The 26,546-nt window shown below is 38.3% G+C and overlaps 1 protein-coding gene across 1 annotated transcript; it reads left to right on the forward strand.

The window, feature by feature from the left end:
• The first annotated feature begins 945 nt into the window (after positions 1-945).
• Positions 946-3,793, forward strand: LOC149250700 (putative xyloglucan endotransglucosylase/hydrolase protein 27). The gene is made up of 4 exons (XM_089459196.1): positions 946-1,692; positions 1,787-1,887; positions 1,983-2,191; positions 3,079-3,793. Exons 1-4 carry the CDS (start codon positions 1,470-1,472, stop codon positions 3,599-3,601), a joined length of 1,056 nt encoding a protein of 351 aa, XP_089315322.1. The 5' UTR covers positions 946-1,469; the 3' UTR covers positions 3,602-3,793.
• The last annotated feature ends 22,753 nt before the right edge of the window (positions 3,794-26,546 follow it).

The following is a 26,546-nucleotide window of genomic DNA, read 5'->3' on the forward strand; positions in this document are numbered from 1 at the left end:
GTTTTCACACCTCCCCACCGTCTTCACAATTTCAAAGAAGAATATTGACTATTTTGTAAATTCTTAAAATGGAATTTGATGGACAAATCACCCGGAGTCCTTCAAATTTAACAGTGTTTGCACGGCAAGAGCTAAAGGGCATACTATAGGGCATTAAATGCCCGGCTACATGTGCCTCGGTTAAAGGGCATACTATAGGGCATTAAATGCCCGGCTACATGTGCCTCGGTTAGCTCTTTAACGCGCGCGGGGTGATAAATAAATAAAAATACACGCGCGTGTTAAAAAGCCAACAAGGGCGCATATAGCGAGGCATTTAATGCCCTATAGTATGCATGTTAGCTCTTGCCGTTTTTGCACCCCTCTTAAAACTGAAATTGAAGAACAAATTACTAGATGTCTGTCAAATTTAACAGTTTTCACACTTCCTACTTATCTTCCCAATTTCAAAAAAATATTGACGATTTTATAAGTTCTAAAAAAAATTACTATTTTGTATATTTTAAAAACGGAATTGGATGAAAAAATCACCTTCTCAATTTACCCGTCAAATTCCAACTCCGGTTTACCCCATTTCAACTATGATCTTGAAATGGGTGGAATCCAAAGGGATCATCAGAAACGAGGCAATATGAAATGCCAGTTATCAAACAGCTTAAGTCGAACCGTTAACTGGATGGGATTCCGTTGCCAGAAGCGACCGACAAGACCGGCCCTGGCAGCTTTTCGATGCACGGGAAGATTGTTTTTTCAGTTGATTGTGTCTGTGTTGGCAAAGCCGGGCAGCAGCCGGAGACGGCGAGGGATTAGAGAAAGGTTGGAACGAGTCAAGAGTTAGGCGAGGGGTGAATTTGGAGGGTCATAAACGACGGAGCCGGATGTTATTTAAATGTGGCGGGTGGATGATGATGAGTGTGGGGCGAGGGCGCGGGCGTGGCTGTGGCTGTGGCTGGGTGAACGGGTGGGTTCCAGATAATAAGCAGTGAAGCAGGTGGGGAAGGGCATGGAGAATATAGGGACCCAGAGCGTTGACATCAGCTTGCCGGTTTTGATTCCGGGGCTTTAGAGAATGTGTTTATTTTTAGCTCCCGGCCGTTGTTGTTGTTGTTATCGGTCCTTTTAGCGATCGGTCGGATTTGGAGGGCTTCTTCTTTTACAACTCATAAAGAGGCCGGGCACACGGGCCTCTTTCCTTCGGAACGAACACATCCCGTGTATTCAGAAAGCGAGATTTTTCTGGCTTACAGTCCGTGAATAGCCCCTTCTCGTTTTGCCTTATTTTGTTTTGGTGTTTTGGCTTTTTCCCTCGGTCCGTGATTAGCCCAATCTCGTTTTTCTGCTTCTGATTTGAACATTTCTCCTGCCTGGATTGGTTGATAAAGGGCAGAGGGCAAACGAATCCCAAAATCGAAGCTCTTCTTTGAAAGATTTTTTGTTGGGCTGTGGATTGAAGTATTGGAGAAATTAAAATGATGTTGGCAGTGGCTCTGGTGTGTATTTGGGTCTGTGGGCTTTTCTCACAACCTGGTTCTGCAGTTGGGAGTTCTCGGCCGAGATTGGCCGGGAAGCTCGTGACTAAAAATTTTGCAAGCCTTCAGTTCGAGGAAGCATATACGTCCTTGTTTGGGGATGAAAATGTCAAGGTGGCAGAGGATGGCAAGACCGTCATGCTTTCACTCGATAAGCGTACTGGTAAGTTTCTTTTTATGTTTTTTTGCCGTCCTCTGGTCTGTTGGGGTAACAATTTTTGACTGAATTTGATTACTGAAATTATTGTAATTTGCAGGCTCAGGATTGCTGTCTCAGGACATGTATATGTATGGCTTGTTCAGCGCTTCTATGAAGCTTCCAGATGATTACACTGCAGGCGTTGTGGCTGCGTTTTATGTAATCGATTTTGCATCATTTTTTTAATCAGTTCTCCTTATTTGTCTTGGTGCTCATTGAATGGAAAAGTCTGACATTAGTTCTTTGTGTTGCAGACATCAAATGGGGACATGTTCCCGGGTACCCACGACGAGCTGGACTTTGAATTCTTGGGCAATATCAGAGGCAAAGAATGGAGAATCCAGACCAACGTTTATGGCAACGGGAGCACGGCCTATGGACGCGAGGAACGGTACACGCTCTGGTTCGACCCAACTGAAGATTTTCATCAGTACACCATCCTTTGGACAGAGAAAAGCACAGTGTAAAATCCCCATCCCCATCACATCTCATCTATTCAATATTCACAGACAGGTTTTGATCCTTTATATTAACTATGAAATGGATTTGTTTGTTTGATTGGCCTTTTCCTTCTCTTCTCAGAATTGTTGTGGAAATTCTTATGATTTTATGGAATACACCTATCTTCTTGAAATAGTTGAACTTCTGTCTATTGTGAAATAGTTTTTACTAACATTTTGAATATTAAATAGTGTGATTGTGATTGTTGGTGGCCTCGTCTCTTATATTAACCTGACATGATTATGAAACGAATTTGTGTGTTTGGTCGGCCTTGTCCATCTCTTCTCAGAATTGTTGTGAAAATTATATTGAATACACATATTTTCTTGAATGGTGACATGTTGAAATGTCATTCTTGAAATTGTATGCAATTGATATAAGTTTTGGTTTTTGTTTGATCGGATTTTTCCTTCTCTTTTCAGAATTGTTGTGGAAATTCTTATGATTTTATATAATACACATCTTGAATTGTGGCATCTTGAAATGTTTTTCTTGAAAATCCGCAATCTAGATAAGTTCCGCTCTTGTTTGATTGGCTTTTTTCTTCTCTTCTCTTATCAGAATTGTTGTGAAATTCTTATGGTTTTATGTGTATTTTATGTGTTCTCATACTCTCTGAATTTTTTTATGATTTTATAGAACATACGTATCTTTTTGAACAGTGAGGGATCTTGAAATGGATTTTTTTTTAAATCTGCAATGGAGATAAATTCAGTTAAAATTGCTGAACTTATTTAGAAAATTTAGTAAAAACATCTTGAAATAGCGAAACTTGTATAAATTGCAGATTTTGAAATATTTACGGAAACATCTCTCAAATAGTGTTTGAATCTCTTCCTGGTTTTGCAGATTCTTTGTGGACGACGTCCCCATAAGAGAAATTCCGAGAACAGACGCCATGGGCGCTCACTATCCAGGGAAGCCCATGTCTGTATATGCCACCGTATGGGACGGTTCAGACTGGGCCACCAAAGGAGGGCGATACAGAGTCAATTACAAGTATTCCCCTTTCGTTGTCACGCTAGCCAACCTTATCCTGGAAGGATGCGCTGTTGATCCCCTTGAGCAGTTTCCCGCAGTCTCTTGCTCAGCTGACACAACCTCCTCGGCCTCACTTTCTAAACTTGCCGAGCTCTCGGAAGACCAGAAGGCATTAATGGAATGGTTCAGAGGCAAATATATTTCCTACTCTTACTGCGACGATGCTGTCCGCTATCCTTCAAATCCTTCCGACTGTCCTCCCAGGGATCCTCACAAGAAAATCGCCACTGCACATGTCAAGTTCGGCCACCACCAGAGGCATCACAAGAAGAATAGAAAATCCCGCCGCTCTTCTTCTTCCATTGCGGCTTCGGCTGCTGTTTCTCTCTAATCACCTGCTCTGCTCTGCTCTACTATTCCAATACAGATTTTTATATTATACTCTTCTGCTGTCTGCTTCTCTGCTTGTACAAAAGACCTCGATTTCGCTGCTCTGATGATGGTGGTATTAGACCATACGATTGTAATTCTACGCAGTTATTATTTTGTATTGGAAGTATTCTCCGGATTTAAATTTTAATAAGGAATGCTTGGTTGGGGATTCTAAGAATTTTTTGTTTTTTATGGTTGCCTCATCTCGTATTTTTGTCTGGAGATTCGTGATATTATTTTTTGCGTTGTCACTAGCTTCATCCTACCCTAAGAAAAAAAGCAATTCAGTGGTGGAAAAAAAATATAAAGGTGTTTATAGCCTTTACAGATCATCCACACGCAATTCTTGATACTGTTTTGGAAAAAAAGGCGAGCTCGAGGTTGTCCACATGTTTTGAATTTATTTATATGTGATGGATTTGCATGGAAAGGTTTGTCTTCTGGTAATAATATTTGTGTGTCAAAGTTTACAACCGAGTCGTAGGTGTCGTGTCAAATATAAACACATATGTACGCACAACTCTTTTGGCAAATTACAGGTGCTTCGCTTTTTTTTTACGCGGGATAGATAGATACATGGGAACCTAGGATTTGCATGGATGGAATTTGACGGGTAAATTTGTCAATCACAGAGTGATCTGGTTGTCAAAAATTGCCAAAATTTTTATAAAATCGTCACAATTTTTTGTTAAAATTATAAAAATAAGTAAAAAAATGTAAAAACCAACAAATTTGAAAAAAAAAAAAAAGTTGTTTTGAAATTCCAACCCTGCTTACGAGCTCCTTGAACCTCATTGTTGCTGCCAACGCGTTCATAGCCATCTTTGGTATAGGTGATGTTGCTCCCAACGCGTTATTAGCCGTCTTTGGTATAGGGGATGATATGTCACTTTTGAGACAGCAATAGCTGGCCCACTTAATTAGGTTATCAAAATGATATGTCACACTTTTGAGACAGCAATAGCTGGCCCACTTAATTAGGTTATCAAAATTGAGTAATTGCGACGTGTATTTAAGTATTATAATTTTTGAGATCAAGCACTCATGAGCAATATTATCCTCTCATAGACCTTAATACACTTTTAGACCATAATTTGTCTTTGTAATCCTCTATGAGACCCAATTCTGCAAACTCAAACAATAACGTGTCTTTGAGATTGAGCTATACATGTTCACTCATGAGCAAATATAATCCCCTTCTATACACACGAACAATAATTTGTCTTTGAGATTGAGCTCTAGCAATATGATCCAATTCTGTATATTCATAAACAATAATTTGTCTTTGATATTGATATTGTGTTTAAGTTAACCTCTAACCTTAAAAATAATCTTTATTCTTATTTAAATATATACTTGCAATTCTATAGATATGTATTGTGTTTTTCTATTTCTAGGTTTACAAGCTATCTTACCAATATGTAAATATAACTCTTGTATTATATAATTTTTATCTTGCTTTGTTTTATATGTATTGTTGTTTATGTGTGGCCATGGTTATGCACTTAATCACTTAGTCATGTAACTTGTTTTTTTATATTGATGGTTATAAACTTAACTAATTAAAGTTACATGTATTGTTTTTCTATGTTGACATTTATGCACTTAATTCTTGAATCATTATAGTTATTGTTTTTATATGTTGACTAGAGCATCTTGTAAATAGAAACTTATAAAAACATGATGATTGTGCTAGACCTTGACATGCATCAACATTAGAAGACAAAAAACTTATTAGTGTTGTAAGCAAAAAAACTAGTGAGTCATAACAACTATTGGGCATAATTTCCAAGCATTTGTGCTAGTTGGTCACTATCCTCATTCGAGGAGAAGGAGATGTTGGTTGATCTCTTGGCTAAGAATGGTTAGCTTGTGGTCTATATTGCCAATTTTTTTCTCCAACTTTACCAATCTGGTAGAATTCTCCTACGAAGTCGTCCTATACCTCCCTGTGCTACCTATAATATTCAAATGACATTTAACCTTATTTTGGCTTTGTTCTATGATCGATGAATTAACGGGAGCTCATGCAATGCGACAAGTATAGTGGGAGTCGAAACCCCATTTCATGTGAGTTAGCATTATATTTAGGCAGTGGAGGCTACGAATGTCTGCTCTTGGGATATGCACTTAATCACTTGAGTCGTCAATGCATTTTAGTTTTATGTTTTTCTCTTGACCATATTGTATAACTTCTATGATTTAGTAGCTTATTTATATACATATGTTGCTTGTAGCAACTAACTTTTGTCCTTCTCTTTAGTGTAACTAGGCCATGCAATTTGACCTATTTTTCACAAATCAAAGAACAACACCCAATTAGGGACTTGATCCTACCTTGGCCATATTCATTGGTATTAGAGAACAAATATAGTCAACTTATGGATAATTCAATAATATTTGTGCAATTTTAGAGAGTAGATTGAGGAAAAGTGATTCCTTATTTGGTCATGTTTAGAGTTCCAACCATGTAGAATTGACCCTACTCCCAAATCATCCTTGAACACATTACTCATGATCAAAGATGACATGGAAAAAGTATGTTGACTCTTGCTCCCCTAATGTTAGTGTTCTGTAGTTTGTTCATATCAAAGAATCTCTTTACAAACAAGATAAGGTGATGATCAATCAATTTGCGTAGTTACTCAAAATAATATCACCTTCTATTGCATTTAGATCATCCCTCTAGCATGCATCGTGCTCATTTTGTGGGTAAACACACTTTAAGGTGAAGATGAATCACAACATTACACATCCTAAACACATGTTTTCATTTTAATAACTTTAGTGACATGGAAATAATAAAACCCACAACCATGAAGATGGTTTTGACTATCGATGATTGATGGAAAGTGTAGAGAGCCAAACATTGGGCTTTGTGTAAGCAATGCAAGACAATTTTATTCATTGAAATGTTTTAAATATCAATACATGAAATACAATTCGCAACATTACTGTCATGATCAATATGTTGATGACTACAAAAATAAGTGAGTTGCATATAGAAATATGTTATCCACATTATTATTCACCTACTTAAGAAATTTGCTACTAAAAAATTTTCACTTTCAAAATCCAACCCAAGGGCATCAAGGACAACACATTAGCTATTCAAAAGCTACATATGGGGGATATGAGTGAGAAAATGATGTTTTAGCCAAGTTTATTTATGGCTTTTTGCTGAAATGGTCACATCAGATGGTCACATTGTTTCATTTTTGTGGCCGACGGAAGAAATGGAAAAGGTTTTCAGCTGAAAACCTTTTTCCCATTAAATTTAATGCCTGTTAGGGAAAAAAATGTTTTCGGATGAAAACCTACAACTCTACAACACCTCTAATCTTGTTCACCCTTCTCCAATTTTGTATTGGTTAAGTTCCATCAAATATAGTGAATTTAATTTCAGAACTAACACCAACATTTGCAAAATTGAATCTACTTTCACTAGATATAAAATTTATAGAATTTCATAGACATTTGTTAATTTTTAGATTTTTAGTTTTTAACTAGTATGATGAGAAACATGGTGCTTTGTTAAACATCTTCAAAATCTGTAGTTTTTTCATATTGGTTCAATTAAAAAAAAATCTAGTAATTATGATATTAGTTGGTTTCCTAAATATAGCCATACCGTAGTAGAGTCTGTCTAGATTGTTGCAACACATTTCTTTTTCCAAAAACACAAGGTTAACAAGGAATACATTGGGGCCAAAAAACATGAGTTTTTAATCAATCCCTTCACTTTTAAAGGACAGAGTCAAACAATTGCTAAGTTGACATATCAAATGTAAATAAAAAAATTCTAAAAAATAAGCAATAGAAAGCTAGTAAAATTTTTAGCAAGTTTTCTTTTTACCGTAATATGAAATTCTAAACAGAAGAATACTTTTACTTACCCAAAGTTGAAAAACTTCTAAAAATGATATTTTTTTCTCAAAAAAGGGCCAAAAGTGTAACCCAACCTCACAATTTCACCCAAGGTGTACTTGACCAATTGAGTTAACTCTCAAGGATAAATACATATCAAGGTAAGGACAATAAAAGATATTAAATAATTTCATCTCCTTGAAATTTATTTTATAATTGTTGACATTATGGCTAATGTGTTGTCCTTGATGTCAACCTCATGGTATGATGTGCCTGTATAGATGACGGATGGAGGATGTTTTTAATGATTGTTTAAGTGTTTTAAGAGTCTTGATAATTACAAAAGAGCTACAAATGTTTGTTGAAGTGTTGCAGGTGTGGCAGAAAATGAGAAAGTGTATTCGCTGACTAGTCACAGGTTTCATCTGAAGTAGATTAAAATAGAAGATGAGAAAGTGTATTAGCTACCTAGTCACAAGTTTCATCTGAATTAAATTAAAAAATTTGAAATTTATAATATATTTCATCACAGGTTTCATCTGAAGTAGATTAAAACAGAAGATGAGAAAATGTATTAGCTGCCTAGTCACAAGTTTCATCTGAATTAAATTAAAAAATTTGAAATTTATGATATATTTCATATATTCATATTCCTAGAAGAAAATGAATCTTGTTCTCAAGTATTAATACAAAATACACTTGTGTATTAGCCAAAATCATTTTTGCTAATAGTAAACATATTAATAATTACAACATATTTATAATCATAATGGAGTAGAAGCACATCTAGAATGTTTCAATATAGGTAAATGACTTTCTAGAATAAACTTTAACTTCAACAATGGCATGAGAAGCATCTCATTCCACATAACTTCTTAATTGAGTGTATGGTTCAACTACACATCATTATCTAAAAGATATACATATATTTATATCATTAAAGTAATTCTTCAAATTGGTTGAGTTAATTGAGAACCAACCCTAACCCATCAATAATTATGTACCTACCAACAACAATTTTTTCATTGGGATAAAGAACTATCAAACGCTGTCACTGAATACAATGATAAATTAATGAATCCAAGACAAGCTCCAAGCAGGCGTTACCATTGTCGTAAGGTGATTGGAAATGCCTTGTTGTTTATACTTGTGAGTGTAGCTTTCAAAAGTGACATTGCAGTAGACTTTCACACTACAAATGGAAGTACTTTGATATAAAAGATTGGCATGGCATTAATAATAATGATTATGATATCACATGCATATACCATAAAATGAGCAACTTTGAAAGGTACATGTAACAACGACAATTGCGTGTAAGAGAGAAATGCGGTTGATTTTTGAGATTTTGGTACATAAGATACCAATGGGACTGCGAAAATAGTGCACACCTATTTATGTATCCAATGTTATTTGTTACCTACAATGACATTGATTGGAGGATACGTTTGAAATTCTGAATTTCCTTTTGCATGCCTTTAATTTCTTTTTTTTTAATTCAAGTCTTGCTTTCCCTTGCAGCAATTTTTTTTAATTCAAGTCTTGCTTTTCCATCCTGCCCACTTTAAGCTTTTCATTGATGGTATGGCCTCAACTTTTCAAAAACCATGGAAATAGAATCCACTTTATGGGAACGTTGGCATATGTAATACATACCTAACATAATGGCATGTGATGTCTATAATTGTATGTTTGTGAACACTTCTTCTGTATTTATACTATCTTTACTTTGGTGAGAAAAGACTTTGATTGAAAACTTAGTTGAAAATGATTTTAGTAATAAATTAATTAAACTTCTATGTATACTATTTTCACTTTAACCTTCGATTGCGAGGAAAGGACTTTGATTTATCTGATATAGAATAAGGTTTGAAAATTGAGTTGAAAATGATTTTAATAATAAATTAACTAAACTTTGTAGTTGTTGGGTTTTATAATTTACAGCGGTTTTAAGGTAATGCAATTGGAATTTAATTAAATTAAATAGCTTGTATTTGTGGTATGAATTAAGGTATTGGAATTTAATTGAATACCTAGTATTTGTGGCATGACTATAGTGTAGCTCACTATTATAATGTTGGTACATGACCATGAATTAAGGTAATGGAATTTAATTGAATAACTCGTATTTATGGCCTGAGTTTATTTTTTATTTTTTAATTGTATTTAATATATATTTTTAATTAGAATTAAAAAGGGTGGATTTAAAATTGTTTGTTTTTGAAATTAAATTGTATTTTTTAAGTTATTATTTTAAAAACTTGTAATGTTTTGTTATGTTTTTATTTTATTTTATTTTTAAATTAATATGTGAATTGAAAAGTGATATTAGCATTAACATTTTTTTTTCAATTTCATTAAAACTATAAGTTTAATAACTCATAGAGATCAAAGTTTTAAGATATGAATAGAAAAAAGATACTACTAGAACACTTCTCATCTTTATTTTTTCTAAGGTTAAATTACAATTTCTTTGAAACATAGAAAAAAAATTAAACACATACAATAATAATAATAATAAACAAAAAAAACAAGAAAAAGAAATTATTAAAAATTCAATTTTTTTTCATAATAATAATAATAATAATAAAAGAAAAGTGAATTATAAAAAATAAAAATATTTTTTTAATATCAAAATATGTCCATTTGAGGTCCACCCCCCAACTCTCCCTTCTTATGTCCCCCACCCCAAACCCTCTCTCCTCCCCTCGTGACTCAAAGGAGCAACAATAGAGGGAAACACAGGGGATCCCTAAAATCTCCCCACCACCTTTGATCCCATCATCACTTGCCTACCCACCATTGCTGCTCATTCACCACTTAAAGGAGAAATAAGCCTCTCCTTTGAGCAAAATTCAAAGGAAAAACACCATCCCACTCACTAAATTATGGTGGTTAACACTGAATGGAATGAAAAATGATCTACCTAGTGGATGGCTATAAATTGGGTTGATTAGCATTTTCATATTGTAAGATTATTTTCATTGCAAGGTCAATAGAACTATAAGGAAGGATGGTAAATTTATGGTAATCTTACATAAAATCAAATTTTGATGGAAACTGACCTTTTAATATCTTTTTATTCCATTTATAATTGTGAAGTTTGAGGTTGTGACATTTCTAGAGAAATTGGAAGGAAAATCAAACATATCCAAAAGTGCTTTACAATTTATAATCTTGAAATTAAGAGTAATAGATCCTATTTGATCATCCTCTTTGAGGCATGGATTTCTCCCATTGATGACAAGTCTATGATTATACACCTACTTTACAAGCATAAGTCAATCAACATGAAGAATATGGGGGTTCTTGGTATTTTTTGAATTTATGAATACTTTCATCAGGGCTTCAGATAACTTTGTAGTAAATTTTGCAATATATGAATGAACATTTAAAGTAAAAAGTTATCTTGTGCACAAATTTAGAATCTATTTCATATTTTTATTAACATCCAATTTTCTATGTCGTTTATCTTTACTATGTAAAAATTAAACAAATTTCAATTTCAATTTCATGTTAGGATTTCAACATATTTCAATTTATAACATCATGAATTAACAATTTAACAATAATCAATTAGCTAGGGATTAGGATAAGTTGAATATCTCTACTCTACTTTCTTAATTCCTTTGATGTAGATTAGTTGAGCTCATTCCTCACTTTGTTTATATAATTGAAACTAGATTTTTGCCTCCTAATAGCTAGGAATAGCCTCATTGGCTCCCCAATTTTATGAAACCTTGGGGATTTCTTATTCTTCCATTCCCAAACTCCCAAAATATTACAAATAATATGTCAATTTTCAACTAACTTCTCTTAGTTTCACAACTAGTCTCCCACTCTCCCAGCCACATTTCTCTTTTCCATACCTATAAGTATTTCCCCCCCAAAAGAAAACATCCCCTATTTTACTTTGTCAACCCCCCCATTCCCTTAAGAGATCCACCACCTTGTCAATTCTTTTCCTGTCTACCCTTGATTCCCTCTTTTAACATGCAATCTACTTTTTAATAAGGATATTAGATAGATATGCCTTCAAAGTCAAATCGCACTAAATCCAAATTACATTCCAATGAAAACATATTTTCCAACACTAAAATAATATGCTAAATCTTGAATTATATCAAATAATTTAATAAGTAATGCTAAATCTTTTGATTTTGATTTTAATAGTGTTTCATAAATAGTAAGCAAGGAAATAAAAATAAGTCATTATGTAATTTAGCTACTTAGGTCAAAATGGGACATTACATACACCAACCCTTTAGGAAACTTTGTCCAAACGTTGTCCCAAAGTTAAGATCAAAAGTGTTAGATGGTCTAAATGCATGATCATTGTGTTCTTCCAAGTAGAAAATATTGAGCTACACTATCCCCTTTAGACCTTCACTTGATTAAAATGTGATGAGGATATCAATAAATTGATTATGAGTACCTCTATTTAACAAAACTCCACTATGTCTAGACTCTTTTTTTTTTTAACCATGGTGAATTGGTAACTCATTGGAGTAATCTGGGGGAGGAACAAAGTCAAACCTAGTGGCTGCCACTATAACACCAAGAATATATCCAACAACCCATAAGCCAAATATACTAGGAATTTATGACTTAGCAAGAGTTGAGACTCCACAAGGGCGGGGGAGCCTACTCCTTGATCCTTATCACAATGGGCCAAAGATGTCTGCTCATGCGATTTGAAATTGGGTGGAGGGGATAACATCCCATTGTCCCAATCACTTAGTCATCCCACGAGGAGATGTCTAGACTCTATCTTAATACATGCTTATGTTACACATTAATTAGAGGAAATTTCAACCTAAAAGTGACCTCCTAAGGAAAAATAATAAAATAATAGGAAAATAATAAAATAAGAGTTATGAATTTTGGAGGGAAAAGAATAAAACTATTTTTTTAATTGTATTTATGGCTTATCTCCTTATAGGTTTACTCAAAGTTCAAGTTTTTGACGGTGTTAGTCCCGCCAACATGTCAGGGGATCTCCTTGGTAAGAAGTCCCAACTAGACCTCAGACCGTTTGGAGTAGGAGTCCCAGCAATGGGTAGTAAATCTATGCCTTGACTACGATAACGCGTAGAGGTAAGCAAGATATCCTTGTCGAAAGCAAGTGTGTGACCTTGCAATGAGTGAAGAGAGGTGCATGGGAGGTTATAACACATAGAAGGGGGAGAGAAGTGTGTCCCTTAGAAGCCTATAATAGTATGAAACCTAAAAGGAACACATGAGTTAAATGACATCACAAGCTAGAAAGCATAATAGTCGACAATCCAAAGCGACGAGTTAAACCAACAACACACTTCAATAAGATTCATACAATCACATACGGAATAGTCCATACATCGATGCATAAGTTTAAACTACATACATTGCTAAAATAACCAGAATAGTCGAACTACTACAACAACATATGCATGAAACATGCTGGCTCTCTTATATTATATAAAGTGAAAGTTCCATCCATACATACAACCACGATAGCCACTAGCCCCAATAGTAGAACGTTACAGTCAACACCGCCTGCTCCTCTAAAGAGATGTGCTCGTTCTGCACTGTGGTGAAGTTAAGGCTCGTCATAATACTCTCCAATCCCTCTCTAAGCAATGCCTAGCAAAAGATTGGCTCCCAAAAGGCCGTTCTATGATTTATGAGGTTCTATTTATAACAGAGGGTGGGGTGACCCTTGACATTCCTCTTTGTTACTCTTGGACTACCTTCATGACTCTTCAACTTCATTACATAACTCTTTACATTACGTATGACTGTTTGTATTCCACTAATAATACTTGGAATTTCACTTCACATCATGTTTACAAAAATGATAAATTTTCCACATATACCCATGTGGGATAAAATTGGCTTGAGTCATCCAAACAACACAATACTAAGACTTGGACAGCTGTGGAAATACCAGCTCATCAACCTCCTCTCTGTGATCCTTGATGACGAATTGATGCCATGCTTGGTAGTGCACAATGGTGTCTACGTACTCTTTGATGATGTCCTTCTAGAAACAAACACTTGCTTCCATTGCTTCCAGGTATACTGATTTGGAACCTTGATCCAACCCATCCTGTAACATACACAACTTAGTCCTGAGCAAGGTCGGACTGACGATGTACATCTGCATGTTATCTGCACTGACTTGCAAATCTGCGTTGGTGGTCGTGAACATCAATTGATGAAAGTACACATCAAGCTCCAGTCTGACTTGGTTCTTCTTTTTGGCCTCGGTGAGCATACCAATCGACGGGTGCCATACTTTCTCACTACGACATCCAAACTCCTATACAACCATGCATACGAAGCCTCAATACTAGTGATGAGTGGCGAGGGTTTCTCATAATTCCATATCTGAATCCAGATGCGGCCTTTGTCCAATTTCACTTGTGGCTTCATCATCTTGTGAAAGTGAAGCGGGGCTCCCTTGTACCTCATCGTCCATGTATGTACTTGATCAATTGAAGTATGTATATCTACGAGCGTTCGTGCTATCTTGGTGCATCACTACTGATGAACATGTATATGGACAAATACCTTGTGTACGGTGTTGAACCTATCATACAGTTTCTACATGACTATCTCAAGAGCCGATACTTTAGCAAGTATGGCCATCTTCATCTTTGTTCTGGCAGATCTTGTTGATTATTCCTCTCTTTTCCTAGCTGCTTGCAACTCCTTAGCAATGCGCTTTTTCTATTATAAAGAACTTAACACTCTATCTAGTGGCTTCGGCATAAGCCTTTGTAGCATCGACCAAGGTGCCTGGATGTCTCTGTACATCTGACACAATCACCCGTTCTTTCAAGTGAACAGGTGATGCATGCTCATCTGGGGTGCATGTTCTACGTGCTTTTACAACTCAGTGTTGTGACTCGTCAAAGGCTATGTTGTACACCTATATTCCCGGATGGTCCTTAAGGAGAATGGTATCCCCTTGTTCTCTTGGGACTTACTCTATTGTTGGAGCTAGTGAAGCCTGTGGAGTGACCTCGGTTTATTTTGGCATGAGGTCAGTATCTTGATCCTGTTTCGTCTTCTTCATCTCCATTTCCATTTTCTCTACTATCTATTCTTCCTACAAAGCAAGTTCCTTTTTCTGCGGTTGCCCACCCTGTTCCTCATCTACTGCTAGTTCAAAGTCTTCAACCTATATTGGTGTAGTTTTCATTGTCTGTGCATCTTGCATTTCCTCCTGTTCCTGTTCACGATCATGCTATGCTTCCTTCTCTATTCTGCACAACTCTTGTTCTTCTTTGAGATTTTTCTGGACTTCCTACAACATCCTCTCTGCATCTTCCAACCTTTGCTTCTCTCTCTTTCTCTGTACTATCCTCCTGTCACACTGTCGCCTCTTCACATCTATGTCCACAACTACCTTTTCCACAAGTGGGTCTTCCTTAAACTTGTAGCTTTTCTCTGTCTCTGTGATTTCAACAATCTTCCTCTTGCCTTTTTCTTGCACAGGTTTATTGCTTACTCCTATTGTTGTTGCTGCTCCCTATGGTGCTGCTGCCTTGAGTGCTACTAGCCACTCCACTACAATGCTGACCGGTTCATTGAGCCTAGAGCAGTTATAACAATATCCCCATAGGTCTTCCTCTGGCCAATGACACACCATGTGGATCCAAGGATATTACATTCTCACACAACGGTCCCTACATAAACCATGTTGGCTGTATGAGTTGAAACTCCTGGTGTCGAACTTAAACTTCTTGAAATCTACCACCTCAACATCTGCTTCTTTCAAACTCCCAATCACGTACAACCCAATTCGCACAGGAAGCATAGGCCATGGTGCCTTATTCTTCCTATGCAATCCAATTGAGAACCCTTTCAATATGTGGTATGCAACCTCCTGCATGACCAACTTGTCCGTGGCAAACCTCAGTAACACATGCATAGCTTTCTCTGTGTTATACATCCTTATGAAGGTTTGCTTGGGTGAGGCGTGCCAATTTGCAATGTTCAACAACGCTTCCATTGCTGCCTAGGACATGCAGGGCAGATCTTATTCAAAGATTATGGTGTACATAGGGGCAATGAAATGGTTAGATATTCTAGCCATGAATCCTCGGTAGCTGCATTCTGAGAGCAACTTGAAATATAAATTCACAACACTCTCTGAAGGTGTCCATGCCCAACCCATGCCAGGAAACTATTGACGGGCACAATTTGCATCGAACAAGTAGGCAAAAACGAATAATTTTGCTTGTTGATCCTTGGGCGGACTCCGAGCATTGGATAGATGCATTTTCAACTGGAGAGCCAACATGTTGGACCAGTTGAATGAGTTTCCTTCACTATCCAGTTGATCCAACATAGCAACCCAACTCTGTGGGAAGGTCTCTGCACTCCCTTGGCCATACAAGCGGCATACGAAGATGACCAAGAACTAGTTTGCCTTCCTGAGTGTTTTCGTACCGTATATCTGGTTGGGTTCCATTCTGAAATTTTCTAACTCCTTTACCCAACTCTTCAAGATGTCTCTTGTGTTCATGTTGTTGTTGTGAGTGTAGAATGGTGCATCCATCCTTCTCACTGGGAATGGAAAATGATATATCTCCTGATAATCCTCCATCCTAAAGGAAGAAAGCCTTGATCCATTGACACTGCTCAATATCACTGTCTCAAGATTAGTGTGTAAGACAATCCAGTGGATCACATCTGCGCAAGGGAACATGGGAAAATTGCATGCAACCTTGTATAATCCTGACTTATGGATGTTCACATAGACTTGCCGATCCTCTAGATTCTCCTCAAAGCTGCTTGAGAAAACGGTGTTGATGTCTTGCCATGTGTATTCATGTCTGTGTTGATGAAAAAATGTGTGTCTGTTCACATGGTTAAGCTCATAGAACCCTATTCAACCACATCCCCAGTATTGTTTTCATCTGTGTATTTCGATCCAGCTCTCTTGGAGGCCATGATACCTGTACTACTGAGAATATGCTCAAAGACTTGTGGTAGCTTGATATAGAGAAGACACTCATGGCGAGACAATCTCAGCTAAAAATCTCAAACAACTTTGAGAAACTTTCAGGAAACAAATTGGTGATTACTGGGCAAGATTGCGCAACACTGACTTTGGGAATTTGGGAGACTGTCAGCTAGAAATGCGAATTGCGCAGTCTCAGCTACCATTGAGGTGACTGCTAGCTAGATCTACGCAATGCGTAGTTCACAGAGGTTGTATGTTGACCGAAATTGTGCAATGTACAGAACAATCAGTGTGGGTTTCTCACTGGAACTACGCATTGTGCAGTTCTAGTGGGCAGGACTGGGCACTACCTCCCAGGATTGTGCAGAGCATAGCTGGGAGATAGTGTGGGTAGTCTCTGCGTGATTCCTGGAGGCCTCTATGAAATTCCTAGAGGCAAGGCAGAGCCTTGACTATGAGGAATGCAAAAAGCTTTCTGGGAGAGATAAGATCTGGACCAAGCCAGCCCGGGTCTACCCAATGACAACCTCAAAATAAGAAGGAGTGAATGTGTGTGTGAAGCTAGTGCATATCTGAGTGAAATAAACATCAACACGATTCAAACAAGTGCAGAAATCATCCAAAGGATAAAAACAAGAAGCTCATGAAGTGAATTGCCAAAACAAAAACTGTGAGTGGAGAAATAGTGTTATGTGTGAGACATTAAGGAAAGGTAAAGCAAAGCTAAAATACATTGAAATTCCAGCAGTCATTCAATAATACCAAGGAAACATCACTCTTACAAGCCAAAAACTAACAATCGACAGAAAAAGTAGCTAAATGCATGAAAAGCCAAAGTTACCCGGAAAAGGTGCGTAAACTATACCAAAGGTTCCTAGATGCCTTGGGAATGCCAAAGCTCCAATATAGAATGTGAAGAATGAGCTCTAAGGCATATTTTAAGTAGATTCAACGAACTTAGGTTTTATGACGTGCATTACACAAATCTACGACAAAGAAACACTTAGCTAGGAGTTTCTAAAAATGACTATGCATGTAACTGTTGCTGCTAAAAATGGATCCCTAAAATCTAGGGATGCTTTTTTGCTTTTTAATTTTTTCTTTTTTGGGAAAATCTTCCCAACATGCAAAGAAGGATTACGCAATTCTGGAGAGAATCTGGCAACCTACCAACACATGAGACGGACAATCAGTGAGGGAAAAATTCTGTGTTGTTTTTGGACTGAGAGGCCTTGGATGAATGGTCAAATATGCGCAATTTTCCATAGTAGTGATGTTGGGTTGCTCTGCTTATTTCCAAAGAGTAGTGCAACTGGCCAATTCTATTCATTTCTAGATGGCAGTACAACTGGCTCAAATTGCGCATTTATGGAGAGCAGTGTCGGCTCGCCTACTCTGTGCAATTTCCAGAGCAAGGATGGCTGGCCTAATCTACACAAGTTCTGAGTGCAGGGAAGCTGCTAGGTTTCTCTGCGCAATTCTTGAGGTGAGGGCAAGTTTCCCTCCAAGTTTGCGCAGTTTTTCTCGACATCTGATTGACCGGATTTGAAACAAGTGCTAGGTGTGCTTGTGTTTGACTGATAGGACATGCGAGTTGAATACAAGCTACTAAATGATAGATGAGCTCAAATAAGCACAAGTACCTAATCAGTGTAGGATAACTGTGATGATTTCGAGGAGGGAGGCTCTAAAAGAAAGAGAAGGCAAAATTTTGGAGGGTAGTTGTATCCGTCACAACATTGGCGACACATTAGTAGGACTCCAACTCTTTGTATGGACCTTGTTCATGAAAGGTGAGTCTAACTCCTCCAAAAGTATTGTTTGATTCTTCAATTTCCCTTGCTTCAACACTAAGCTTGAGTTAAGGATATAGTCCCTTACAATTCTCTTGATTGGTTAGCACACATTCCAAGCCAAGTCAAGTCAGTTGTTTTGATTGGGGATGAGGGATATATTGGTACACAAGTAATAAAGATGTCAGAGTCTTAGTTTCAACTCTAGTGTTGCTCCACTACCAATAGGCCTAGATAGTACCCTGATGGAGTCACACAGTAATACAAGCATCACTCCATTACCAGCAAGCCTATTCAGTACCACGATGGAGTTACTTACATCATCTCTATATGGAGGAAGCCTTTATCTTCTTTTGCCTGGTTTATTTTTTATTTTTCAAAGAACTATGGATAGGCACTTATTATTTCAGAGGCGGAAGAGGGATCCTGACTTATTGAGAGTAGAAGAGGTTTTCCCTTCAGAGAAGTATTTTATGTATACCTCTGACACTACTTGTTAAAGTTTCCCCCTCACCTTACCTTACTTGTGTTATATTCTTTCCACGACTAACCCACGTAGTTAAACGGGGGGTTAGAGGGGGGCGGTAGCCCCCCTTCGTTGCACCGATTGCGCAGCGGGGGGGCGGCAGCCCCCCCTGTCCGGGGGTTTGATGGGGGCGGGTAGCCCCCCTCTACGGGGTCCGGGGCAGCGCCCCGGGAAATTTTTTTTTGGACCCTATATTAGGTTGGGCGAACCTACCTATGGTTTTGTGCATGATTTTCGCACATGGTATTGGACGCGATGGTTTTTCGGTCCATGGAATTGGATGCTTTGACATGTATAAATATGTATTGTAACATTGAAAGGAACATAATGAAAAATCAAGCTGGTAGTCCTGTTTTTGGGATCCAGGGAAAAATCTCTGTGCATATGTGTTTTATGGGTTATGCTCTCGCATTGTTTATTTTCTTTGTTTAAGAATTCGTATGCAGGTAATTTCTGTACAGGGTTAAAACCTACATTTGGTATCAGAGCTGTTTTGGCTTCAAGGGGACGCCTTTGTTGCTGATGGGTTACTCTCGGGCCTGTGGTAGACCCTGTTCAGTGGGAGATCTGCGAGATCAATTCTGGTGGTGAAAGAAGATGGCGAGCAGTGGAAAGATCGAGATTGAGAAGTTCAATGGTTAGAGTTTTGAGTTGTGGAAACTCAAGATGGAGGATCTGTTGGTCGATAAAGATCAGTGGATCGCGGTAGATCCGAGTACTAAACCATTGGGAGTGACCGATGAAGAATGGAAGAAATTGGATCGAAAGGCAAAGAGCAAAATACGATTGTGTGTCTCAGATTCAGTATTGTTGAATGTATCAGGGGAAGCTACGACAAAGGCTTTGTGGGTCAAGTTAGGGACTTTGTACCAATCTAAGTCTCTGGTGAATAAACTGTTCCTGCGGAAAAAGTTGTATAACCTGAGGATGAAAGATGGAGACTCGGTGACAGAGCATCTGAATGCGTTTAATACTGTGGTAAGTCAATTATTATCTATTGATATTAAAATTTCATATGAAGATAAGTGCATCAGTCTATTGTGTTATCTACCAGATTCGTGGGATAGTCTGGTTATTGCAATAGGTAGCAATGCAACTGCTTTGCAGTTTGATGAAATAGTCTCAGCCTTGCTGACGGAGGAGATGAGACGGAAGAATATGGACAACCAGAATGGTGATGCCTTGTCTGTACGAGGACAGTCCCAGAACAGAAACAAAAATAAGTCATCGAGTGGGAGATCTAAATCTAGAGGGAGATCTAAATCTCCAGGAAAACCTACAAAGGTGGTGTGCTGGAAATGTGGAAAGGAAGGGCACTTCAGAAGGGATTGTAAATCTAAAGCTCCTGATAAAGGAAAGGGATCTGATGATTCTCCTTCTGCAGAGGCGAAAACCACCTCAGATGAAGGTGGGGATGTGTACTTGGCTTCTTCAAGTACACATGTAGATCATGAGGCATGGTTGATTGACTCGGGTGCATCCTTTCACTTCACTCCCCATAGAGAGTGGTTCTGCGAGTATGAGAAATACGATGGTGGTGATGTCTTCTTAGGAGATGATAGGAAGGCTAGAATCATTGGTCGGGGAAAAGTAAAGTTGAAGTTGCAAGGTGGAAGGGTTAGAACACTTCCGGGTGTTCTACATATTCCTGCATTGGCCAGAAATCTGATTTCTGTAAGCAAGTTGGATGATGCAGGTGTAAAGATTGTGTTCGAGAAAGATACCTCCAAGATGGTTCGAGGAGCACTGATATTGATGCGAGGAGTTTGGATTGGAACTCTGTACAAGCTGCAAGGTAGCACTATTGTTGATGGGTGCAATAGTTCTATGGTTCCTGAAAATGGAGTAGAAAATCTAGTGGTCTCTAGAGAGAAGACCATGTTGTGGCATCAAAGGCTTGGACATATTGGAGAGAAGGGCCTTCGAATACTTCATGGTAAAGGTATGGTAGAAGGTATGAATGATAGCTCTCTGTATTTTGATTTCTGTGAAAATTGTGTGTATGGGAAGCAGAATCGAGTGAGTTTCCCCTCTGGTGGTAAGAGGAAGAAACAGATATTAGAGCTTGTGCACAGTGATGTGTTTGGACCTGTGAAGGTTCCATCACTGGGTAAGTCTGTGTACTATGTATCATTCATAGATGACTTCTCAAGGAATACATGGATATATTTCCTTAAGAAGAAATCTGAAGTATTTGACAGGTTTAAAGAATTTAAGGCTCTAGTGGAAAATCAGACAGAGAAGAAGATAAAGGTGCTGAGGACAGATAATGGTGGAGAATTTTGCAGCAAGGAATTTGAAGAATTTTGTAAGAAGTGTGGTATATCATGGCAGAAGACTACTCCATATACCCCTCAGCAAAATGGAGTCGCAGAAAGAATGAACAAGACGTTGATGGAAAGGGCAAGAAGCATGCTCAGTGGTGCCGGGTTAGGACAGGAATTCTGGGTAGAGGCGGTGGATACTGCACGTTACCTAATCAACAGATCACCCTCATCAGCGTTGGAGGATAAGACTCCACAAGAAGTATGGACTGGTAAGAAACCCTCTCTTTCACATCTGAGGGTATTTGGATGTGATGCATATGTACATGTTCCAAAGGAGAAACAAACCAAGTTGGATAGTAAATCTGAAAAGTGCATCTTTATTGGGTATAAGGATGGTTTAAAGGGTTATAAGCTTTGGAACCCAGTCACACGAAAGGTTGTGTACAGCCGAGATGTGGTGTTCAGAGAGGTAAAAGATGTTATTCAATCTGAAGTCCAACCAAAGGAACCTGAGAAGATAGAGTTTGAGCCAAAGGAGGAAGAATCAGACTCTGCAGCAGAGGAGGAATCAGAAGATGAAGAGCCACAAACTCCGGCTATGAGAAGATCAGGTCGAGAAAGAAGGCAGCCAGAAAGGTATAGTCCATCTGCTTTCAGTTCAAATTTTTCTTTGTCTGTTACTGATGATGATCCCAGAACTGTGAAGGAAGCAGTGGATCCAGAGGATGGAAAACTCTGGAAAGAGGCCATGGTTGATGAAATGGCATCTTTGCACAAAAATGAGGCTTGGGATCTGGTAGAGTTGCCGGCTAGAAGGAAACCCATTGGCAGCAAATGGGTGTTCAAGAAGAAGACTAATGCATAAGGAAAGGTGGAGAAATACAAAGCTCGGTTGGTAGCAAAAGGTTATTCCCAGGTGCCGGGAATTGATTTTGGTGATATTTTTTCTCCTGTTGCCAAGGTAGCTTCTATTAGATTACTTTTATCTGTTGCTGCTGCTTTTGATTTTGAGGTAGAACAGATGGATGTGAAGACAACATTTCTTCACGGAGATTTGGAAGAGGAAATCTACATGAGGCGACCTGAAGGCTTTGCGGTGAAGGGTAAGAAAGAACTGGTATGCAAGTTAAAGAAGTCTCTGTATGGGTTAAAACAGTCATCAAGGATGTGGTATCAGAAATTTGATACATTTATACGGGGACTTGGCTTCACCAGAAGCAAAGCAGATCATTGTGTGTATTTTAAATTAATTGGTGACCGTGTCATTTATCTGGTCTTGTATGTGGATGATATGTTGCTGGTTGGAAATGACAAAGAAATTATCCAGGATTTGAAGACCCAATTGTCCTCCAAATTTGACATGAAAGATCTTGGTGCTGCAAACTATATTTTGGGCATGGAAATTAAAAGAGATCGGGCAAAGAGGAAGCTCTGGTTAAACCAGAGGAAGTATGTTGAGACAATACTGCAGAGGTTTAATATGCAGGATAGTAAACCAGTGAAGGTTCCTATTCCTGTAGGTGTGAGGTTATCTGCTGAACAGTGTCCCAAGACACAAGAAGAGGAAGAGGACATGTCCCGTGTTCCATATGCAAGTGCAGTCGGTAGCCTGATGTATGCAATGGTCTATACTAGACCAGACATTGCACATGCAGTGGGAGTATTGAGCAGGTTTATGTCAAAACCAGGGAAGGAGCACTGGACAGCAGTGAAGCGGGTTTTCAGGTATTTGCGTGGCACTAGTGATTATGGTTTGTGCTACCAAGGAAGACCAGGATTGGACAGAGTGTTGGATATTCATGGTTTTGTTGATGCAGATTGGGCTGGAGATCTGGATCAGAGAAGATCTACAAGTGGGTATGTGTTTAACCTATTTGGAGGTGCAGTCAGTTGGATGAGTAAGAAACAATCTGTAGTGGCACTATCAACTACAGAGGCATAATACATGGCAACCACTCATGCAAGCAAGGAAGCAGTTTGGTTGCAGAGATTGTGTTCAAGTATGGGGTTAGTACAGGGAGCTATAAGAATATAATGTGACAGCCAAAGTGCAATTTTCTTGGCAAAGAACCCTGCTTATCATTCAAAGACAAAGCACATTGATGTTCAGTATCACTTTGTGAGGGATATGATAGAAGACAAAAAGGTGTTGCTGGTAAAGGTGGACACTTTGAAGAATACTACAGATGCATTGACAAAATCTGTGAGCTCTGAGAAGTTCTCTTGGTGTAGAGAAACAATGGGTGTTTCAGGGCTGAAAAAATGACTAAGCTCTCCTGTGGCCCCCTGTGGAAAGAAAACAACAAGTGGGAGATTGTTGGGTTGTGTTATATTCTTTCCACGACTAACCGACGTAGTTAAACGGGGGGTTAGAGGGGGGTGGGTAGCCCCCCTCTACGGGGTCCAGGGCAGCGCCCTGGGAAATTTTTTTTTGGACCCTATATTAGGTTGGGCGAACCTACCTATGGTTTTGTGCATGATTTTCGCACATGGTATTGGACGCGATGGTTTTTCGGTCCATGGCATTGGATGCTTCGGCATGTATAAATATGTATTGTAACATTGAAAGGAACATAATGAAAAATAAAGCTGGTAGTCCCGTTTTTGGGATCCAGGGAAAAATCTCTGTGCATATGTGTTTTATTGGTTATGCTCTCGCATTGTTTATTTTCTTTGTTTAAGAATTCGTATGCAGGTAATTTCTATACAGGGTTAAACCTACAACTTGACTGAGATGACTAGGGTTAACCCAACAAAACCGATTAGAGTAGGTGGTAGTTGTTAAAGTGCAAGCATTGTGTTTTCACCAAGACTCACTCTGAACATAACGTATTTTCCATCAAGGTATCATCGACTGAAGACAACAAGCTCTTTCATAAAGAGAGAGGATAATAGATAACCAAGTGTTGATAGTTGTACAAGTCCTCTTGTACTTTACCTTGCTTGTATCAAGAGCCACACATAGCTTCATGTGAAACGAAACCTATGGGTGAAAAAAAAGCAAACAAACAGAAATCAAAAGGACATATGTAAATGAAATAAAAGCACGAAAACAAAGCAAGAAAACAAACAACACAAATAGAGTAAACTAAACAAGCATACAAACAAAGCGAAACAAGAAAGAAAACACTACTCCTACTCTTAAACTAAACAGTGCATGGGTTGACTCACGTGAAGTGGTATTTCCAATGTAGCCATTGGTGCATTGGTTGACCCATGTTGGTGAAGGCATGGTCTATGAGAATGATAAACGTGTAAACCAACAAACAATAAAGGTATAACAGTGAATACCAACACGCTTCGAGTTTAAAAATATCCACAGAAAAGAAAAGAATAAAAGCGCAAGACAAGAATTATGTGGACATATCATGGTCATGCATGACACTGTGCGCAAATGACAAACATGAACACTCTTTTGATCATGAAAAATGATAAAACATGAGAAAGAAAGACAACTTACACTTAGAAAGAGTGCTCGTTGTGTATGATTCCTCCAATGCATGAGTGATGGGATCATGTGATTCAGGTGAAGGGTGTGAATTTTGTGAACTATATTGATCTTCAATGAAAACAAGTGAGTGATGAGGAGCCTTGGGTGTTTAAATAGATTTCTGATCTGGAGTGGAATCAACCTTAAGATAGCAAGGACCTGACATAACCATCAGCTCGGGCTGAAGTACCTTGAAAACTTGTGGGGTTTCCACTTCATCAATAGGTAGATCATCGAAGACGGGTAGCTTAGTAATATCAACAATGAATGAATCAAAATCATGATTGAATGAAGGAGAAAAGAGATCATGGCAACCCCAATTAGAAAATTTGGTATGTTCATTAGCATCCTCATGATTTGATGAATCATACAGAGGGATTGATGAAAATAAAGAATGTTCACCCTCTTTGTTTTTAGAAATGGCAGATGAAATATTGAGTGGATTTGCAAACACAGATGTGTCCTCTCCGCTATGCAATGACAGACTAACATCCAGTGTATTCTGTGAATGATCAAAAGTAGATGCATCTGGGAATGTATTCTCACATGGAAAATCAACAATGGAAGAATCACCAAAGATGTTAGGGAAAAGCGGATGAGGTGTGGACAAAAGGAGGTCATCCTTCACCACGGGTTCTTCTTCAGATTCCCACACATACTCATCATAAATGATAGCGTAGGTTGGTTGCTCAACACCAACTCCATCGACAACTTGATCCTCATGAACAACAAGTGTGGAGTCCGGAATGGGAGAACACAACACAATACAATTCGGAGGATCAACAGAACGTGGGGACGGAGGTTGAGGAAACAAGTCCACGTGACAACCAACAATATTGCTAGCCAAATCTGCATAGAGATCAAGAGAAGGTGGGGTGGGAGGATGTGACAGTTCAACAGATAGATGCGCACCTTCTCCTGCCTCACACTGTAGGGCCAAAGCTTTTTGATGAGATGAGGACTGACAATCACTTGTGACAGTGACTGTTTCTGCCTTGGATTTAACAGCTCTAGCACCAAGGTATGTTGGGGTTGGTTTGAATGATTCTAAGATATGTGGATTCTGAGATATGCGAATAAGATACTGAAATATTTTGTTGAGAAAATTCCAATCAATTTCATCCGCTGGGAATTGAAATGCAAGATTAAGAAAGTGATACTAGAATTATGCCATGGATTCATCAAAGGCTTTCCATAATTTGAGAATTTTTTTATTAAGTGCTTGATAGTCAAACTTATGGAAATCATGAGAGACAAGCCATTGCAATGGGTGCCCACGAAGGGTAAATGCAAATAGCATGCAGATCACATAATCCTCATGGGATTCAAGGCTTTCACATAGATTGGAAAAGGAAAGACTATGCCTCTCCCAAGCTGTTCCGCCTTCACCTTCATATGTGTTCCACGACAAGAGATTCCATAAATCCTCTAAGATTTCAAAGTCATCTCCATAAGACATAGATCTCGAAGGAAGAAGTGTAACATAAGACATGATAGATGTGTGAAGATTCAAAACAGACTTTGAGGACTCAGCTTGTCATTTTGACCTCCTTCTAGCGCAGAAATGTTGACGGTGCTGGACCCGCCAACATGTTTGGGGATTTCCCTGATAAGAAGTCCCAACTCAACCTCAGACCATTTGGAGTAGGAATCCCAACAGTGGGTAGTAAATCTATGCCCTGAATGCGATAGTGCATAGAGGTAAGAAAGATATCCTTGTCGGAAGCAAGTGTGTGACCTTGAAGCGAGTCAAAAGAGATGCATGGGGAGGTTCTAACACACGAAAGGGGGAGATAAGTGTGTCCACTAGAAGCCTCTAATAGTATGGAACCTGAAAGGAACACACGAGCTGAATGACATAAAAAACTGGAAAGCAGAATAATTGACAATCCAAAGCGATGAGTTAAACCAACAACATGCTTCAATAAGATTCATACAATCACATATTGAATAGTCCATACATCAATCCATAAGTTAAAACTACATAAATTGCTAAAGTAATCGG

The sequence above is a fragment of the Pinus tabuliformis genome, chromosome 7, assembly GCF_031772625.1.
Source record: "Pinus tabuliformis cultivar Carrire ecotype Pingquan chromosome 7, CPIR1, whole genome shotgun sequence".
Lineage (NCBI taxonomy): Eukaryota > Viridiplantae > Streptophyta > Pinopsida > Pinales > Pinaceae > Pinus > Pinus tabuliformis.

Bases quoted from the DNA above. Each gene is read 5' to 3' on its own strand.
- LOC149250700 (XM_089459196.1), top strand. From the start codon at position 1,470: ATGATGTTGGCAGTGGCTCTGGTGTGTATTTGGGTCTGTGGGCTTTTC. The intron at 1,888-1,982 runs GTAATCGATTTT...TTTGTGTTGCAG, and splicing joins GCGTTGTGGCTGCGTTTTAT to ACATCAAATGGGGACATGTT. The intron at 2,192-3,078 runs GTAAAATCCCCA...CTGGTTTTGCAG, and splicing joins TGGACAGAGAAAAGCACAGT to ATTCTTTGTGGACGACGTCC.